Here is a 20540-nt window from a genome sequence, read left to right as displayed (position 1 = left end):
ATTCATTGCTGACCTCTGGTAAGATCAAGGGTAAGTTTCAGTGATTAAAACAGCCAACTCGCATGTAATTGTATGGTTTCTCGTAGTATTAGTGGGCTATCTAGGCAAAGAAATGTACTTTAGCTTATTTTGTAAATGGGGCAGAGAAATGATAGAGGAAGTCTAGTATGTTTGAAGAAATGGTGATTAGAAAGATCGGTATCATGAATCGGTGGCTTCAACAGAAAATTGGTTCTGCCGATTTTGCTCAAATTGTCAAGATAAATACCAATCCAATACTAGATCGGTAGATTGGTACATCTCTAATTGGCATAACCCCTCACCTCGCTCCAGTCCTGTTGGAACGCATCTACTGCCTCTGCAAGTGGATCTGGTCTCCAGCTGAAGAAGCGTAACAGCTGGTGATCATGAGTCAGCCTGGAGGCAAATAAGGTCACTTCCAATGGACCCAGTAGTTGGTTGATCTTCTAGAATACGCTGTGGGATAGCATCCAGTCGGATCTGTCCCTTTCCAACCTGGACTCGCTGTCTACTATCATGTTGGATACCCCCTGGATGTGTTGGGCTACAATCATTATGTCTCTCTCTAGAGCCCACAGCCACATAGACTTCGCCAGGGCTGTCAGGGATGGTGAGACAGTTTTCCCCAGGTTGTTGATGTATGCTACTGCTGTAGAGTTGTCCAGCTGGAGTAGCACCCTGCTGTGACTTGACTAAGGTCTTCAGTGCCAACTGAGCTGCCAGGAGCTCCAGACAATTTATATGTAACTGACACTCCTGGGGGCTCCATGATCCTCCAGTGCTTGCCTCGTTGCGCCCCATCCTAGCAGAGAGGCATCCGACTGAATCACTGTCTGAGGTTGTCTCCGAATCACTGTCCTCCCATTCCACTGGGATAGGTGGTTCTGCCACCAAGTCAGGGTTTCTGTGGACAATACCAGGACTTGATCATAACTCTGGTCTCCTAGGAGCAGTGCTCTCTGTAGATATCCTTGTAGGTTCCTGTAGAACAGAGGAGCTACCAGTATAGCTTGAGAAGCTGCATTCAATTTTCCAAGGAACTGGGAAAACTGTCGTGCTGACATTGATTCTTTCCATTGAAGCTACTTGCGGATCTGCTTCATTTTCTCGATGAGTAACTTGAGCTGGAGGCTCTGTGAATCCACTAACAACCCTAGGAACTCCAGCTCCTGGGATGGGCACAGAATAGACTTCTCCTTGTTGACTATGAAGCCTAGGGAATCTAGGAGGAATATCAACACTTTCAAGTGTTGTACTGCTGTCTCCCTGGACTCTGACAGTAGCAGCATGTCGTCTATGTAGATCACTATTCTGATGCCCCATGCCCTCAAGAGACCCATCAGAGGCTTCATTACCTTGGTAAATGTCCATGGGGTACAGGACAGGCTGAATTGGAGGCATGAGAATTGGTAATTGACTGCTGGAGTACATTATGCCAACCAAAATACCACAACCTCAATAGGCTCCTATACATTTTAACCCTTTTTAAAAATTCTGTGGTTGTGTAACCATACCATATATCCTAATAAACACTGTACTAGTAAATAGACCAAAGCCTGCTCTACATGCTGGTGGTGGTATTATTATGTCAAGGCAATCCTTAGTAGTGAAGCGATAATGCTGACATGGTTTTGTGGTCAAAAAGCGCTATTGATATTCGTGATTGGTGAAAAGAGATAGGTTTACCAGTACAAGGACTCTTCTTTGTAATGAAAATAAACACTTTAGGTAGTAGCAAACTTACTAATCATGGCTTTTAACAATATCACTAGCATTATTAGCCCAAAAAACCAATTAACTTTATCACTTCACTACACAAGATTGCCTTGACAGATTAATCCCAGACCACCACCAGTGTGTAGGGCAGGCTTTGGTCTATTTAACAGTACACTGTTTATTGGAATATACAGTATGGTTACACAACCACAGAATTTTAAAAAGGTCAAAAATGTATTGAGCCTATTGAGGCTTGAAGTATTGTCACGGAAGAATGTACTCCAGCGCTTACATCATCAGCAATTAGTACCTTAGGCCCAAAAATGAAATGGCTTATTGCCGTCCACTGTGAACCTCAGGTACTGTTGATGTTGAGGATGAACTGGGATCGTGAAGTAAGTGTCTTTCAGATCTACCTTCACCATCCGGTCCCCAGCTCTCAGGAGATCTCATAAGGTTGAGATACCCTCCATCTTGAAGTGAGGCGTCTCCACCCACTGATTGAGCCCCTTTAGGTTGATGACAGGTCTCATCTGACCATTCTTCTTGGGGACTAGAAACAAGCTGGAGTAGAAGCCGTCTGGCTTGTGTACCTGAGGTGAGATTGCACCCTGAAGGGATTCTATCTCTGTTCTCAACAGAGCTTCTTGTTCTTTTGAGAACCTGGCCTCTGGAGGTTTCTGAGCCTGCACTGGCACCCCCTTGAAGGGTATCTGGTAGCCTACTATGGTATCCAGTACCCAAAGATCCCCTGTCAACACCTTCCAGGCGTCTACAAAGGAAGCCAGCCTCTTTGTCACCATCAAAGACTCCATTACCTTTGGTGGACTTTTGACCCCCATGCTTTGTGCTTTTTCAGCAACATAGGATTTACAGGGTAGTTGGAAAAGGCGGGTACGGTCGGACGCGGACATGGACACAGACATTTTCAAAAAGGACTTTTACATTTATATAACAGTTATTTTTCATACCTAATGCTCTGTTTACAGCAGTCTTCGCCTCCAGACCCAGGCGTCGATCTTTTCATAGCGCTTATCCATTTATAAGCGCACGTGCGAAGGATAGACTAGCACTCTAAAGACCATTACAGTGTTGTATACGTGCTCTAGAAATCTAATTCAGAGTCACAGAGATTAATCTAGCACGTCCCAACTTAATCTCGTAGGCCAGGTCCTTGAAATCCTCAACACTCGGTATACGCGCCTGCGCCTTATACTAAAAGGCGTAAGATTGTGGATTTGGCCTGCTAAGCTAGGTTGCATGGGGGATACAAGCTAATCTCTACAACTATATAACTCTGTATTAGACTTTAGAACATGTGTACAACACCATTATGGTCTTTGGCATGCTGTGGAGTGCTGGTCTAGTCCTTCGCACGTGCGCTTATAAATGGATAAGCGCTATGAAAGGATCGACGCCTGGGTCTCGAAGCGAAGACTGCTGTAAAAACAGCATTAGGTATGAAAAATAACTGTTACATAAATGTAAAAGTGCTTTTTGAAAATGTCCGCGTCCGACCGTATCCGCCTTTTCCAACTACCCGGATTTACAGATGTTAAATTGTGATGACAAACAATACAATTGTCTATTGTCATTTGGGCCCCTTTGGCACCTTCTTGATCTGCCCCCCTCCTCTCCTTTACCCTGCCAGGAGTAAGGATGTGGTCATTGCTTTGGACCGTAGTATTATTGGTGGTAACTGGAGTGGTAGGAGGGGGGCTTCCAAAAAACCGACAAGTTGCTGCTGCTGCTGGAAGCCTTTGCCTTCCGCAGTGCCGCCAGTTGTTCCAGGTGTTCAGTGGTATCACATGGAAACTTTGACCCAGGAGCAGCCTTGAACAACTCCACTTCTCTTCCTTGGGAAAATGTCAGCAGCTCTTTATTGTACTCTTCGAACACTCTCTGGTGGCGTAACACGGACATCTGTGCAAAGGCATTGCCCAGGAGGGTGATTGCAGACTCCACTGCGTACCCCACTCGTTCCTGCAGGTCAGGAATGTCTTCCTCATGTTTGTTCAGCATCTCCAACAGTTCTGTCAGAGGGCCCAGGGCATCAGAATTCAGTGCTTGGATCCTGGCGAGAGCCTGGTCGTTACTCCCGCCATAATCTTGTCCAGCTCTGGTGTATTCGGTAGCACGAAGGAGTCGGCCAGACAACAACAGTCATCGTTCCCTAAGCACTCAAAACTACGCACCAGATGCTGTTCTGTGCGCTCACTGACTTCTGCCACTTTCCTCGGGGCACGGGATGTTGTATCCGCGGAGCTGGAAGAGTCTTCTTCTCCAGGAGGGCCGCAACGGTCCATTTTGTCTGCCCACGATGATCCAACAGTTCTCAAAGCGTCGCTGGGATGGCTGTTTCTTGGGGTAGCATCACTGTCATGTGGTGAATTGACGATGACGGGCTGGCTGGAACGAAACGCATCCTGGATCTGTTTCATCTGCCGCTGTAGTTGCTGGAACTGCTAGATAAGCCGCCAGCTTCAGATAACGCCAAGAGATTATTCTCTATAAAAGACACTTTAATGAAACTACCAACAATGGTGAACTAAAAAAAAAGGTCAAAGGTGTGAAGCGTGGTGGGTATTTATAAGGTTTTTCCATGCACATGTGCTGAGCAGCACGTAGAGCACATGCCCATGAAATGGAGACTACTAACAGCTGGTAATATTAAGAATTAAGCCAAACACCATTGATATGAGACTGAGCCTTATGAAATATATTAGAATAAGTGCTTTTTCTTTGTAACTCCAATTCTTTGTGATATTAACTGCTTGCCTAAATTATAAAAACAATTAGCCAGAAAGTGTGCACATGTGCGTTAAGTTAGTTTTGCTCAAACCTTTGCTTGCAGTATAGCTACAACTGCTTTAAATACTCTTTGTTTACCATGTTATTACAGTGCCTACATGATAATTACTCTGTTGACCATGTTATTACAGTGCCTGCATGATAGGACAGCACCACATAATTTACACATGTCTTGATAATTATTGGTTTAGCTTACATGCAATTCTGCTCTTTAGTTAACCCCATGTTCAGATTATTAGGCTTGCATGATGGTGGAATAAGGTTCATGAAAAAGATATCACCATGCATGCTACATGCTACTTTAGGACCTGATTTTTGATGCTTGATTCCTATTGCATAATTGATTCATGTTATTGTGGTTAATGTGAAAATGTTAAATGGTCCTGCATGTAGGGTAGATACCAGACGTGGGGCCAAGTACATGAGTACTTATACTTAAGTACACTTAAGTACAGTTTTGAAAGTACTTGTACTTTACTTAAATACTTTCTTAAATTCCCCAATGTACTTGTACTTATACTCAAGTACTTTGCTAAGTACTTGAGTACTTAAAGTACTTGTAAGTACTTGTAAGTACTGCAAACATTGTACATAGTTTGTACACAGTGGGTGTACAATGAGAATATCAAAATTGTATGAAGGTGCAGTTTACAACTTCTTGCGATTCATCTACTGCCTTCCCCAACCTTACTGTGTATCATGTTGCCACGATTAACGATGTCGCCAATGCTGTTGTTCAAGTCAGTGCATTTTAAGAGTTTAAGAGAGAGAATAGTTGACAAAAACCAACCCCCCTAGGCACACTTACATACTACAATACACTGAATACAGCATATATTTTACTACAGCAAAATGTACTTGTACTTTACTTAAGTACTTCCAGCATGTACTTGTACTTTACTTAAGCACTCTCTTGATTGCTGCTGGAGTACTTGTACTTGTACTTGGAAAATTCAAAAGTACTTGTACTTTACTTAAGTACTTTTAAATGTACTTGGCCCCATGTCTGGTAGATACCAATGCTAGTCATGGAGAAAATATGTTCTTTGGTGCAAGCCATCTTGTAGTAAAGTCTTTCTGATATCTAAATACATTTGACTACGTATTCCGCCTTAGTTTCTTTGTTGTGCTATTCTATCACCTATACTGAATACTTCAAGAGTGTACACATTGCTAGTTTCCACCAACTATCTTGGTGTTTTTGTTTAGTCGCTCAGTGTGTATTTCAATCTGAGATTTTTTGCTTTGTACAGGTTGAGTTTCCTGAGTATCCTGAGTTATTATTGGAAGCTATTTCAATTAGCCGACGTCTACAGGATCCCTTAATGGAGTTTTGTGCTTTGTTTGCCTCCCCAGAAGAAGAGATCTATTCACTAAAAATGCACATTTTACAGGTATGTATACTGTTTTGTGTAGCTAGTATACTGTAACATTGTTACTATAATGTTCTGGGGTGTGACATGATGATCATATTATCCATTCTCAGAATTGGTGTTCTGTTATGTACCACTCATAACAGTTGGTGGACTGGAGTTTGATAAGCTACTTTGTGGATCAGATGCTCTGTTCTACAATGTTAGGCCAAGTTTTTTGACCTATTTAGCTTAGAGCACTCCATTGTCCCTTGTGTCCAATTGTTCATGTTGTGGTACGTACAAGTACTGACACTGTTGACCCAATTCACTGATCACTTACCCCTTCATAGTTTAACAAAGCACCAACACTACACACACACACACACACACACACACACATACACGCTACACACAGTAGACATGTATATACACACATCTTAACAGAGACAATTCCTAATGAAAATTAACACATTATTTATAGTAGCAATGCTAATTGTTTAGAATGCAGTACCAAAGGAGAACCTGTATGTTGCTCTCCAAGCTGAATTCATCACACGTGTTAATGAAGTTGGAGTGGACCTCAACTTGGCCATTGATCATCCTCACCTGCTACCCTGTGTGCAGTTCTTGGCTGGGCTAGGGCCCAGGAAGGCCGCTGGGCTTATAAAGGTCAGACATTGGCTGTTGTGAGTATTTTAACTACACAATGTCAGTAGTCAGCACCATAGTTAGGCCCTAGTGTAAACTTTTTAAACCAGGTGCATGCCAGCTGGCTACAAAGATAGAAAGAGCAGAGTTCGAGTCTGCTCTTTTTATCTTTGTAACCATCTGGCAGTAGATTCAATGCTATCCAAGTTCAACTTTCTGTTTTCATATTTACTTGAAGGATGTAGCCAGTAACTTAAACCAGGTGAAGCGGCTAGCCTACATACTGTAACAGGTGTATAACGACTGAAAATCAACATAACAGGCCTTGTAAGCTATCAGGAATGACATATTTCTCGAGTTAAAAGGGGTGTATCCCCTTTGTACGTAAACAAAAATTAAGACCATCTATAAGGCTTCTTGTAGAGAATTTGTGTATGAAAACATGATAGACAAACTGTATGTAATTTGTGATTTAAGCGGTTTGCTCAAGTTGCACTTTCCTTAGTGATGCATGGCAATATAAATAATTTAATGAATTGTGAAATACATTTATTTTTAATGTACTGCATGTACTGTATAGTTACAAAACTATGCGAGGCAAAAAAAGAAGAGCTATAGCATGCTGTGTGGTTAGTTTAATTTATAAAGAGTTGAGGGGATAGTGTTTACTGAGTGCCTGGTTTTTATAAGTAGCATAGCATCAACTTTGTTTGAGTTACACTTTCTTAGCAACAAAAGATTGGTAATTACGATGAATTGCAATGGAGCAAAATATGATTGATGGTGGCTATACCTACTTGCATTGAACAAGTGGTGCATATACCAATGTAGGGATTTTCCCACATAGATTTTCATTCACTACTTTTTATTGCTGGAACCCTATACTACAGTACTTCATTTTTAAAAATTAGTTTTTAGTTGTACTAGCAAACTTAACTGGGTGCCTGGTTCTAAAAGCATTGTTATGCAATAGCTGGGGAAATGTTCCAACTTCTATTACTAATGATATTGGGGGATAGCATAGTTATATAGTAATGGAATGCAATACAGTACACAGTGTTTAATTAATTTTTCATAATCTTCATGTACAGATATTGAAGCAGGAGACATCTCGTTTGGAGAGTCGGTCTCAACTGGTTACTGTCTGTTCCCTTGGCCCCAAAGTGTTCATGAACTGTGCAGGGTTCATTAAGATCACTAATGCTACTTTAAATGATAGGTAATGTGCATATGTTATGCATCTTTCCTACTTTTTTCTTTGAGCTCCAAGGACAAGGGTGCGTATTAGTGCTGAGCGATAGTAAAAATTTTACTATCACGATAGTTACTCTTTAAATATCGCGATAGTGAATACTATCCCAATAGTTTATGAAACACTTTGCTCTTAACAAAGTCTTAGTTGTATAGCTATGATTTGCAATCATATAGAAAGTTATTTTGCATGCACAGGATATTTGTTAATTAACTGCGTCGGCAGCCAATGAATATGGACTTTTGTTATAGCTTTTACAGGCCACTCCTTTGTAAGAAAGCTGGTAGTACCAACTGTTAAACAGCACAGAAGGGTTGTTAATACCATTTTAATACAGATCTGAGCTTATCATAGCTATCACGATAGTGATATCCCTACTATCGCGATAACGATAGTGATTTACTATCGCGATATATCGCACTATCGATACTATTACTCAGCCCTAGTGTGTATCTTATGATTTGCTCAAATTTTAAATGTGTGCTTCACAACATATACACACAGATCCTTACGCACACACACTCACATACTTTACGTTTTCAATACTACCAATAAAATCACTTTTGTGCTCTACTTTCTGATTGGCTCCAATCACAAAGTGATAACATGCTATTTGGGATTATATTCAGTAGGCTCAGTCTCAGATATCAATGGTGTTTGACCTAGTTTCCTGCATAGAAGGTACTAATACATGGTTGGGATACTGTAGTGTAGGGTGGGTGGGACCATTATTGTGCTCAACTTCACCTTCTTCACATAATCTCAAATACTTTGTGATCTGACCCATTTGAAAATTCTCCATTGCACATATCGATGGCATTATTTGAAGCTTAATACAGACAGCTCATTATTCCAAAATAATTGTCTAGGTTTCACAGAGAGATAAAGTTGAAGACAGTACTGCTGTAGTAGAAGTTACTGAACCTTGACTCTTGAGTTCCAACCTGCATGATATCATTCATAGTAACACCTAATCCAGCTGCTGTGGATGTTGTTACTCCCATTACTGAATGGCCTGCAAGGATATCTATCCTTGCAGGCCATTCAGTAATAGATACAATTATTACTAGCTATCTTAAATGTCTCCTGCAGCCAGTGGGCTATAGCAACCAGCTTATGTGGCTTCACAATGGCCATAAACGGCCTTGTAGTGTCTGTCTCAAATCAGCTGTTGTGGATTCATACTTCTGGAGTGTTTCTGCTGGACACAAGGTGGTATTGTGCAGGAAGAACAGGAAAAAGAGCTCCCTAAGGACCCTACCTTGAGAACAGTACTTAGGATGCTGAATACAGCAGCAGAGTGGGGAGGGACAGGTCAGGTTCATTGCTATCCCCTGTAGTTTTCCAGAAGATTAATGAGGCTGTGGGCTCCTGGTTTGTTTCATTCACCAGCTACTGTATCACGGTTTTTCAACTGGAGACCAAATACTCAGGCAGAAGCAGTAGATGCCTCCCATCCTTGAGGAATGGTTTCATTGCCAGCTCCATGGTGGGAATTGATGTGCATCTTCTACTCCCGTAGAATCCATGAACCTTCAGTTGTCACTCTATGGTGACTGGAGGCATCTGGTTGAATTGGTTTCCACTGAGGCACTGACTCTCCAGGTAGTAGTGATCCATCCATTCTATTGTGTTAGATGAATCTGCCACTACCTCAGCTCCTCCTTGGCTTGTGGAGAGAGGAGTAGTAATCTTGACTCACTTGGCTATTCCTAGCCCTACATAGCTATGGGTCTCCTTAATTACAGAGTCTAATAAAAGACGGAAGCTACCAAAATATTCTGAGAAGCTGCTTTGGAAGAAGTGACAGGCTATCACCCTCTCCTTGTAGTGGAATTTGAATGCCTCCTTGTTAATCTGCCGCAAATTTCTCCCCAGGGAGCTCAAGTTGAGCACTCTGGGAGTCCACTTATAGCTCTAGAAATTCTATTTCTCGGACATAACTGAGGTGTGACTTCTCTGGGTTGATCATGAACCAGCACAGCAGCACTTTCATGGTGCTGTGTTACCTCCTCCTTGAAATTCACCAGGTGTCGTCTATGTATGGCATGCATGCCCATGTATTAGTATCTACTAACAGCTGGTAGTAATAGGAAATGAGGTCACACACCATTGACTGAGCCTTCTGATATAGTAATAATACAATTATATCTGGTAATAGTGTAGGTCATTAGCTTCTATCGTGTATTTTAGTTCATATAATGCATAGTAATAGTAGCTATAACTATGTGCTTTTCTGTAAAATACTACACTGTGTCAGCAGAATTTCTGTTGTATGCAGTGACAGTGCTGGTAGGGACTTGCTGGATTGTACCAGGATACACCCAGAGACCTATGAATGGGCTAGGAAAATGGCTGTGGATGCTCTTGAGTATGATGAGGTATACTTTTATTTACCTTTTGTCAGGCAATATGTAGCTTGTGCGGTGCATGTACGTATTCTCATAAGATTAAGAGTATACAAAATGGACAGTCAACATTCATCTTTTTATCACTATTATTGTTAATTTTATGTACACAGATTGGAGATGACACTAATCCTAACAGTGTTATTGAAGAGATTATGGAGAGCCCTGAGAAGTTGCGAGACCTTGACCTAGATGCATTTGCTGAGGAGCTTGAGCGACAGGTGTGTTTTCCTTTAAATTATATTTTACATTCATTTGGAAATCAATTTACACCATACTGTATATACCTCATAGGGTCTTGGCAAGAAGCGAGCTACCCTTTATGACATAAGGGATGAACTATTTGATCCCTACAAAGATAAGCGTCCACCGTTTGCAAGTATAGAACTTGAGGAGCAGTTTAGTCTACTAACTGGCGAGACTCCAGGTAATTAAACCATTACGCAGTAATCGTAATGAAGTATAAAAATAAAGTGTATGTAAGTTTAAATTTGGATTTGTGGATGCACACAATGTCACATGCACACACACTTTTGTGCGTATTTCCAAGTTAAACAGGAGCTAAATTAATCAACAAATTTTGTAGGAATATCACCACATGTGTTTCTGTATCATAATAGTAGGGACCACAAAGGAATAGGCGTGGCCCACAAAATAACATCACCCAAAATCAGCCTCAATTTTCCTGACCACAATGAGGCAGTATTCATTAGATCAAGCCTTCAGATTGACCCGAAATGCTTTCAACAAGTTGCTACGGAATTTTTTTTTAAAATTATTTAATGTAATTTTCTAGCGACGGTCTAAGTAAATAACTAACTGAGACAAGCGTAACTCAATAACGGCGAAGGCTACAGGCTCGATTTTTTCACTGTTCGATGTTGCTTCTGCCCAAAAGGTGCCTTTTGGCATACCACAGTACGTACAATGCATTCTTCATGAACTTAACACTGTCCTCCTTTGTGTCCCATTCATCTTTGCTGACAGCGAAAAGTGTCGATTTGGTGGTAGCACGTGATGGCTTCCCTTTGTAATGGAAATCATCCATATTTTTCATAGTGGCTATTCTGACTGCAGAGGTGCTTTTCGAACAGTTCTTGGTTCATACTGCTGTGTAACGGGTTGAACATAGATGACAACGAAGCGTAATGGATACTTCACTATTCAGATGATAATTGATATAACTGGGGTGCACAGCACCATTTCTTTCTTTCATTATGCATGGGTTGCAGAGGTGCTTTTCGAACAGTTCTTGGTTCGAAATGCTGTGTAACGAGTTGAACACAGGATACTTCACTTTTCAGACGATAATTGATATAGCTGGGGTGCGCACTGCCATTTCAGATGCGGTATGCTTGGGTTTACCAGTCATAATGATTATTTACAAAAAAGTTAGCAAACAAACACGCAAAAAAATTTGGAATTTTCAATAGAGTAGGGACCATAGCACATCGATAAAAGTACTGAAACAAGTATGTTATTTGTTAGTGAATTGGCTAGACTACCTGTAGCACAGTAAATGATTTTTCCAGCCCATTCATCAAGTTGTGATTGCTCTAAAATAATAGATCTGATCTGTTGTATGATTGCTTTTATTGTCTCTTGCTGTATTTGTTATGTAGAGAGTTTATATGAGGGCAAGCTGATCACGTGTTCAGTAGTGGCTATTGTAAGACGTAAACCAAGCAGAGAACTACTGGACAGAGCACAACCTATTAAAAATGAAATGACCGGTTTCTGGCAGTGTCCATTCTGCCTTCAAGATGACTTCCATGATATTGGTTTGGTTAGTTAATAATATAAACTTAAATAGGGAATTGTAATACACCTGGGCACATGGTCCTTTACATTTTTAAAACACTTTTTCTACTGTGACAACTTTTAGCCTGCCAAAAACCTTTATTCAGTATATTTTTTAAATAATACCTTGGTATTACTAAGTAATAGTTAGAGACCTACCATGAGGATCTTCGTGATTTTAAAAGGAAGCTCACAGATCAGTGATCAATTATGAGATCTGCAATGCTACTTAGCACATCAGTGATCATTAGTGAGGTGTGCTGTGTGTTGACTCCCTCAACTGGAGATAGGAGATTTCATTTTAGATAACCTCTCCAGAGGTCTCTAACCATTTTAGAGAATAGGTATATTACAGAGCCCTACTATCAAGAGTTCATAGTAGTATGAACTCTTGCTACTATTTATTACTACAATATATGTGACCGGATTTGTGAAAAGGTACCTTTTTCACACACAAAATTTGACCCATTTTTTGAACTTTAAAGCCTCATAACATTTTGATCATGGCATATAATTGCATGAAAATTTCAATGAATGTACCTACAGGATCTCGCTACAGATTGATACTAAAAGCAAGTTAATCAGTATAAGGAGTCAAGTGATACATCATTTTGTTTGCTGGTATGTCAAATGTGTGGAAAAGGTACCTTTTCGCAAATCCGGTCACATATAGAACTTTGCATGGGCAAGATCAAAGGGAAAAGTGTACTTTAAATTTCAGAAAGTACACTTTAGAGCAAATAGTGCTTTATTGCACCACAAAAAGTGCTTTATGCAATAGTTGTAACACGGGCATGAGAGCTTTGCCTGATATATATGTCCAACTGCCCGAGGGCATGCATATCAGGCAAAGCCCGATTGCCCCGTGTTATAGCTAATATGTAACTATTATCAGGCTTTATAGCCTGTACAGGGTGATCAATCACCCAAGCCAATATCACTACAGCCACTGGATATATTATTATATATGCATACCTAAAATTTTCAATTATGGGTCAGCAGCTAGTACGTTCTGGTTGCATTCGGTTACAATGAACGGACATATCCTAGAGATATCATGGAGAATTTCGATTACGCGAGTTTAATGTTTTAATCAATGCTGTTGGATCGTTTTATGGAAAAAGTACGGAGTTCACTAAAGGCCTAGATAGGTAAGCTTGCTTGTAGAGTGGTTATTCCATGCAAAGTGGTAGCTTCATGATGGGGGCGTGTCCATATGTGGAAACAATTGGTGAATAAGCTATAGCACTAGTTCTCACCTTAGCCCAACGTTTTTCAACTGGTAGGATGGCGAGGATAACTAAACGCTTTCCATCTGAGTGGTTTTCATGGCAAAATTCCAAGTCATGCATCCTAATCACGTGAGTATTAATTGATCCCCACAATCGATTTTGGCTTCAATGTCTATATAATCACTTCGAATGTAAGCAGACAAGTCCTGGAGGTACCACGGAAATACTTCACCATGTGTCACAATAGAATCGATTGTGGGTTGTAATAAAAACCTGCCAAAATATGCAATGAACGTGTACTATGCCAAGCTATGGTGAACTATGTGTGAGTTACTTTAGTTTGTGTGCATCAGGCTACTAATAATTTGTGCAACGCGTGTTAATTACAAGTCCTAGTGTATGGTGAAGCTACACGACTAGAAAGTTCCATAAATCATTTAAAGCATTGCCTTGCTCGTGCTATATGAAAAATAAAACACTCAGCACTTGGCCTCGATGCTAATAAAGCATTTGGCTTCACCTCGTGCTGTATTAGCATCTCAGCCGTGCGCCTCGTACTTTATTTTTCATGTAGTACTCGCGGCAATGCTTTTAACATATATGTAAAGTACATGTATATATTACTTTAGCTACTGCTTATGACATATATACACAGGTATGGAACCACATTGATGAAGGTAGTTGTCCAGGGCAAGGCATTGGGGTGAGAACAAGACTGGAAAATGGATTGTCTGGCTTTATCCTCACAAAGAACCTCAGTGACAATCCTGTAAACACACCAGAAGAGAGAGTGAATGTGAGTTACTTGTATGAATGTATTTATAGTACCACTAGCATTGGTACCTGCCCTACATGCAGGACCATTTCACATTTTCACATTAACCATAATAACATGAATCAATGCTTTAAGAATGAAGCATTAAAGATCGTGTCCTAAAGTAGCATGCATGGTGATATCATTTGCATGAACCTAATTCCAACATCATGCAAACCTAATAGTTTAAGTGATGTGAACATGGAGTTAACTAAAGAGCAGAATTGCATGTAAGCTAAACCAATAATTACCAAGACATGTGCAAATTATGTGGTGCTATCCTATCATGCAGGAACTGTAATAACAGGGTCAACAGTATTTAAAGCAGTTGTAGCTATACTGCAAGCAAAAGTTTGAACAAAATTAACTTTATACACAGGTACACACTTCCTGGCAAGTAGTTAACATCACATCACAAAGAATTGGAGTTACAAAGAGAAGGCACTTACTCTAATAGAACACACCGGGCAAACACACAGAAAAATAAACATGCACCCTGTTGGCCTGCCCTATACCTATCAAATGTGCTACTGTATACTTTTCCAACAGTTCCATATGCTGTGAAGCAATACCAGGATGCTATGAACTTACTATGAGAAAAAAAGTTGTGTTAGAAAAAGTATGCACCAAAAAGGTGTATAAAACGAAGAAAAAAGTTTTTGTCACTAGCAGGATTCAAACCCACACCCTACACAACAGTAACCACAACAAGGTGCTTTAGCAGCTGAGTTGTTTATCGTGTGGTTAGCAATGGAATACAGCTGAAATTTTCTCTACTTCATGGCCTTCAACGTGTTGTAGTGGACGAAGGAATGCACGTATAAAACTTGCAATAAACTTTGTGACGTAGCCAAATAGTGAGCATTTCATTTTGCGCGTGAATCATGTCGATACGTGCACAGATTGCCGAGTAATTGTCATCAATAGTTGACATAAGAAAAAGTGTGTCACGAAAAGGTGGTACTGAGAAGAAGAAAAAGTTGTCATGGGCAGGAATCAAATCCTGGACCTTTGGGTTAACAGTTCTATGCGCTAACGCTTTGGCTGTTTGTTCGTGGTTTTAACAGGAATGTAGCTCAAGTTTTCCTCTACACCAACGCCTTCAGTAAGCAAACGAAAGCACATAGCGATTTGTAATAACAAACAGTTGCCAGCTGATGAGCGCTTAATTTCGTTAAAGTCCCATGTCAATGCATGCTTTGGTTATCAAGTTAGCAACATCACAAAGCAGAAGGACAGATAGACAGACAGACAGCTTTTCAGCCTTTTATATTATAGATATACTAGTATTTTAAAATTTGTTAATTTAAAAATGAAGTAGGGATCTGTGCATGAATGATGGTTAGCTCGGTGGGAAGTCCCTACTTTGGCATTGAACGAAATAATTGTTATAACTAATGTGCCGGACTTTTCCACTGAGCTAACCATCATTCATCTCTTATTTCACTACTTTTTATTGCATAAATCCCTACTTCATTTTTAAATTAATAAATTTTAAAATACTAGTTTTAGGTTTTTGTTGTAGCACAGCTATATAGCTACGAGTATCATGAGTCAGCCAAGGGGTATGCAGCTAGCTAGACCAATAAGGGGTGAGGTCTTCTTGTTTACTGTTAAGCAAATAGCTGGATTGTTAAGAGGTGTGCATGATCTCCATACTCAATCGCTATTAGTCCACCTAGATCTTTATTATTTGATGGTTGTGGTCGCAAACCTATTGCGAACGGGTTCCCAATCACGAAGTTGCAGATATCTAGCTGGTATACCTCTTATAGTAGCACCAGGACTGAAGCGCTTCTGAAATCCAGCTCTGAAATATTTCTGTGGCATCTAAATATGCTGCTGAAAGAGCATGTTGATATGGAAAATTAACAAATCGATATGGTTTTGTTGGATGAAGAAGACAAGCAGCCTGATTGAAGGTAAAGAAAAGACAATGTGCAGAGGGCCTACACTCATCAGAACCCCAAAAGGCATATCCCACCGGTCAGTTTGTTATTGTGGCATAAAATGGTGGTCATTTGCTGCTTCGTTTGGCCTCTTGGCTTGCGAAAGTGGTGAGGCAGTGAGGCAGACTAAATTTCAAGTTAAAAAAAAATCTTTATCCGGTCACCAGTAAGTGTTTTCAATGCTGTATTTCATCATAGACCACAAAGGAGTAGGCATGGCCCACAAAATAACATCACCCAAAAAACAGCCTCAATTTCCCCTGCCGACAGTGAAGCAGTATTGGTTAGGTAAAACTAAGCCCAAACAAGCTTTCAGATTGACCCGAAACACTTTCAAACGAGTTGCTATGGAATTTTTTTTTATTATTATTTAACGGAAATTTTTTTTATTATTATTATTTAACGGAATTTTCTACTGACTGAGTAACTGACTGACTGAGTAAGTAACTGACTGATGCCTTCAGACAAGCGTAACTCGATAACGGCTAAGGCTACGGGCTTGATTTTTTTACAGTTCGACGTCGCTTCAGCTCGAGAGGTGCCTTTTGGTATACCACAGTACATACAATGCATTCTTCATGGACTTACCAGTGTCCTCCTTTGCGTCCCATTCATCTTTGTTGACAGCGAAAAGTGTCGATTTGGCAATAGCATGTGATGGCTTCCCTTCGTAACGGAAATTGTCCATATTTTTCATAGTAGTAGGGTAGCTTAACAAAAATTTTGTTACGGAGTGGATAAAAGCATCATTTTTGGTATACAAGTTCTTTATGGTGTACTTTCAATATTAGAAGGGTGCCCACCAAACCTAATTATGTGTGGGCTGAAAATAAAGTGGCCATCAGCAGCCCTAATATAGCTAGTACATTCACGATATATATATATATATAGTGAAATACACTTACGTACTTTCCTATTTTATATTTTGCATTCAATATAATTTATACAGACTTGTCAAATGAATTAGCAATTGGCACTGTAATTTTGTATGTGTGCAATTTGAGTAGCCTGTTACAGTTTTCTCTTTTCTTCAAAGTAGTTTTATAGTTATAATCTTGATCATTATTCTAACGATTGATCATTGATTGGCAGCACAACTTAGAAGATCAATGTTATATATTACACTGGTGTAGTTTATGTTGTAGATGTGTTTGTTGTATTGTTAGATTGGGCGTACTATCCACTGTCGGATATTGAGAGTCAACCTTGAGAAGTTTTCAGTTGACCTCACTTGTCGGTCATCTGATCTTGCTGATCGTGACAACAGATTCAGGTGCAGTACACTCATAATATTTACTGATAAACCTCATTTCTTCAACTAGTCTACCAAAAGACACATACTTTGATCATCAACAGGAGGAACATGATAGTAAAACTGATCACAGCTCTAAACAAAAACCCAAACAACGTAAGACATTCATTTTCCATGCTATAATGAGCCTGCCAGAGTCAATCCGTTGTCATATTTAAAATGGGATTCAGGGTCTGACATCTCACTGTAGTCATGCTGTTTGTGCCTCTTATAACATGCACTGTATATTGTAATAGTAGTACAGTTTCATATACCTATGTCATTGTCACACAGAATATATGAAGAGGGTTATAGTTCATCCATCATTCATGAATATCTCCTTCAAAGAGGCTGAGGAATCATTAGCCTCGATGGATCAAGGTGAAGCCATTTTCAGACCTAGTAGTAAGGTGGGTATTTATTGGAGTTAACTATTCAGTGTAACAATTGTTGTTCACAGGGTACTGATCACTTGACAGTCACATGGAAGGTTGACACTAGTATACACCAACACATTGATATCACTGAGAAAGACAAGCCTAATGTGTTCAGCCTTGGAAAGGCACTCTGGATTGGAGATGAGGTATTAATTTCATGCTAGCATACATAGACAAAATGGCTATTACGCTTGCCACTATAGTTAGTATTTATAGGGTGGTGTTTTGTGTCCCATTTACCTTTGCTGACAGCACAACGTGTCAATTCACAGTAGCATCATGTGATGTCTTCCCAACTCCATTGTGACTGAATTGATTGCATTAGTCCAGTGCAATTCTTTCTTGCAATGTGGTATGTGCAGGTTAACCAGTTGTGTATATGTTAAACCATTGCCACGAGTGCTATATGAAAAACAAAGCACGATGCAAAGCCGAGTGCTTAATTACATCGAGGCCGAGTGCTTTATTTTTCATATAGCACAAGTAAGGCAATGCTTTAAATGATTTATGAAACTTTCTAGTCATGTAGCTTCTCCATACACTAGGACTCGTATTTAGCACACGTTTCATGAATTATTAGCGGCCTGAATGCACACAAACTGGTTTAATAAAGTAACTCATGCATAGTTCACCATAGTTTGGCATGGTAGATGTTCATCACGTATTTTGGCAGGTTTTTGTCACAACCCACAATTGATTCTATTGTGACATATGGTGAAATATTTTCATGATATCTCCAGGACTTGTCCATTTACGTTAACAAACGTAACTGCAACGTTACCTTCTCTCACCCATCATCAAAGCATTTAGGTATGTCTATAAAAGCAATCCAGTTGTACCACTCGTATTTGCTGGGGTAATTGACCACTCAGCGCGGCGCAGGCTATCAGCCTTCACTGGCTTGGGTGATTAGTCGTACTGGCATGAGCACCGCGGGCTATTAGCCTGCACTATAACACGTGGGCAACTATGCTTTATTGCCCACAAAGAGTGCTTTGATCGTACAATAAAGCACTGTTTGCCCTAATGTGTACTTTTATGAAATTTAAAGTACACTTTTTCCTTAGATCTCACCCACGCAAAGTTCTATAATGTTACAAAAACAAGTACAAGGAATTTTAAGTTTGATTAGGGATTATAGAAAATAGTGAAAAAATAGGAAGCTTGCCTACACAGTAACTATAATCGCCTACATAGTAACTATAATTGTGTTAGAGTTAATCTGCTTCTACTTACAAATATGCTTAAAATTGCTTTCTTGAAGTTTCTAGTTAATGCCCACCACATAGCATGTGTTCTTAGCAAACCATCAAAATTTGTTTACTCCTGATGTAGAATGACTTCGTTATCATTCTAAAAAAGATAAACTACTGTAGTATTTTCATGTTACAGTTGTGTCTTTTTTAAGTCTGCCAGCATTTGCAATGATTTACAAGAGTTAACGCAGTATATGTTAGTGGCTATGAATTGTATGTTTACAATGCTTACAAAATAATAGTAAATGATCATTTTTCAACATAGGTGATTGTAAAATGACATTCTTGTGATGTGCATTAAATAGAAACTTCGAGCGAGTGATTTCTAGTATGCTTATAAGCAGAAAAAATCTCTAGTTACTGTGTGACAGTTGGAAACGGTGCACAGTCTGCTAAAACGATTTTTCAACTTGACACGTTCCCAGTTCCATTTTGTTCCAGCTTTTATCACTACCCTCCCTATACTTGTAACTTAATATTCCACTTGGGACCAGCAAGAAAGCTGAATCCTGTAAATGCAGGAAATCAGAATCCTGACACTAAAACTACTAATTTACTATAAACATGTGTTTTAATAGGAATTTGAAGATCTGGATGAGATACTGGCACGATTTATCCATCCAATGGCACTATTGTCACGCGAACTTCTTGCTCATAAGTCTTACCACAGTGCTGAAGGTGGTAATGTGAACAAGCTGATTGCTTTGTTAGCTGAAGAGAAGAAACAACACCCTAATAAGATACCTTACTTCTTCAGTGCTTCAAAACAGCTACCTGGAAAATATGTATTAGCATATCAACCAGCTAACAAGCCCAAGATAGAATATTTCACTGTAACCCCTGAGGGATACAGATATAGAGGATTGGTACATAGTGACATTCACTCATTGTTGAAATACTTTAAAGAACACTATCGGGAGCCCCCACCAAGGCCAATGGTACCAGGCTCTGCTCAGCCCACCCCATCAGCATCTATGATAATGACTCCAGGTAGTATGGTAGGCTTGTCTCAGCCATACACTCCCAGCCAGTCAGTACATCATTGGAGTACCACCCCTCAATATGGCTACCAGCAACAGATGTATCGAGGATCTGCTCAAGTAATTATGTAATCTTGTGTACGTAATTTTGTATGTAATAAAGCCCTATGGTTTGCTGGTTTGTGAGAAATTCCTTCAGAAGGTGTATGCGTGCATACATGTGGTTATATACTTAGTGAATAGTTGTTTGTGTTGGTGAATGTTGATACTGAGAATCCAGTGTGTATTGGTTGCCATAATGATTGAATGTGTGACTGGAACTGACTTGTTTGTAAGATTGCTCCATAGCTTGGTAGCCACTTTCATATCCAAGAGTTGTTAAATTTCCCATGTTCCATTTTAGTTATGCCTGCTTTCCAGCATAGCTACAAGTGATCTCAAATGTATCCGGTAACATTTGTCCTGTTACCACCTGAATTCATCACACTGACTGTGCTACGTGATAATAATATGCCTGACAACTTTGTGTCTAACCTGTATACTTCAAAATTGTTTGTGTGTGCATTACTG

General features: G+C 39.8%; 1 protein-coding gene across 1 annotated transcript in view; it reads left to right on the top strand.

The window, feature by feature from the left end:
• Window positions 1-20540, top strand: part of LOC136243495 (transcription elongation factor SPT6-like) — a 46603-nt gene that overhangs the window by 25421 nt on the left and 642 nt on the right. The window contains exons 19-31 of the mRNA XM_066035002.1: window positions 5802-5942; window positions 6405-6572; window positions 7643-7770; window positions 10085-10184; window positions 10325-10432; window positions 10506-10638; window positions 11834-11997; window positions 13899-14039; window positions 17173-17279; window positions 17329-17414; window positions 17592-17707; window positions 17758-17880; window positions 19569-20090. Coding sequence (XP_065891074.1) covers window positions 5802-5942; window positions 6405-6572; window positions 7643-7770; window positions 10085-10184; window positions 10325-10432; window positions 10506-10638; window positions 11834-11997; window positions 13899-14039; window positions 17173-17279; window positions 17329-17414; window positions 17592-17707; window positions 17758-17880; window positions 19569-20090 — 2037 coding nt within the window. The remainder of the gene's footprint in view (window positions 1-5801; window positions 5943-6404; window positions 6573-7642; window positions 7771-10084; window positions 10185-10324; window positions 10433-10505; window positions 10639-11833; window positions 11998-13898; window positions 14040-17172; window positions 17280-17328; window positions 17415-17591; window positions 17708-17757; window positions 17881-19568; window positions 20091-20540) is intronic.

Source organism: Dysidea avara, chromosome 13, assembly GCF_963678975.1.
Source record: "Dysidea avara chromosome 13, odDysAvar1.4, whole genome shotgun sequence".
In the NCBI taxonomy this organism is placed as follows: Eukaryota; Metazoa; Porifera; class Demospongiae; order Dictyoceratida; family Dysideidae; genus Dysidea; species Dysidea avara.
The sequence above is the reverse complement of the archived record's forward strand: the minus strand, read 5'-3'. Positions and strand labels throughout refer to the sequence as shown.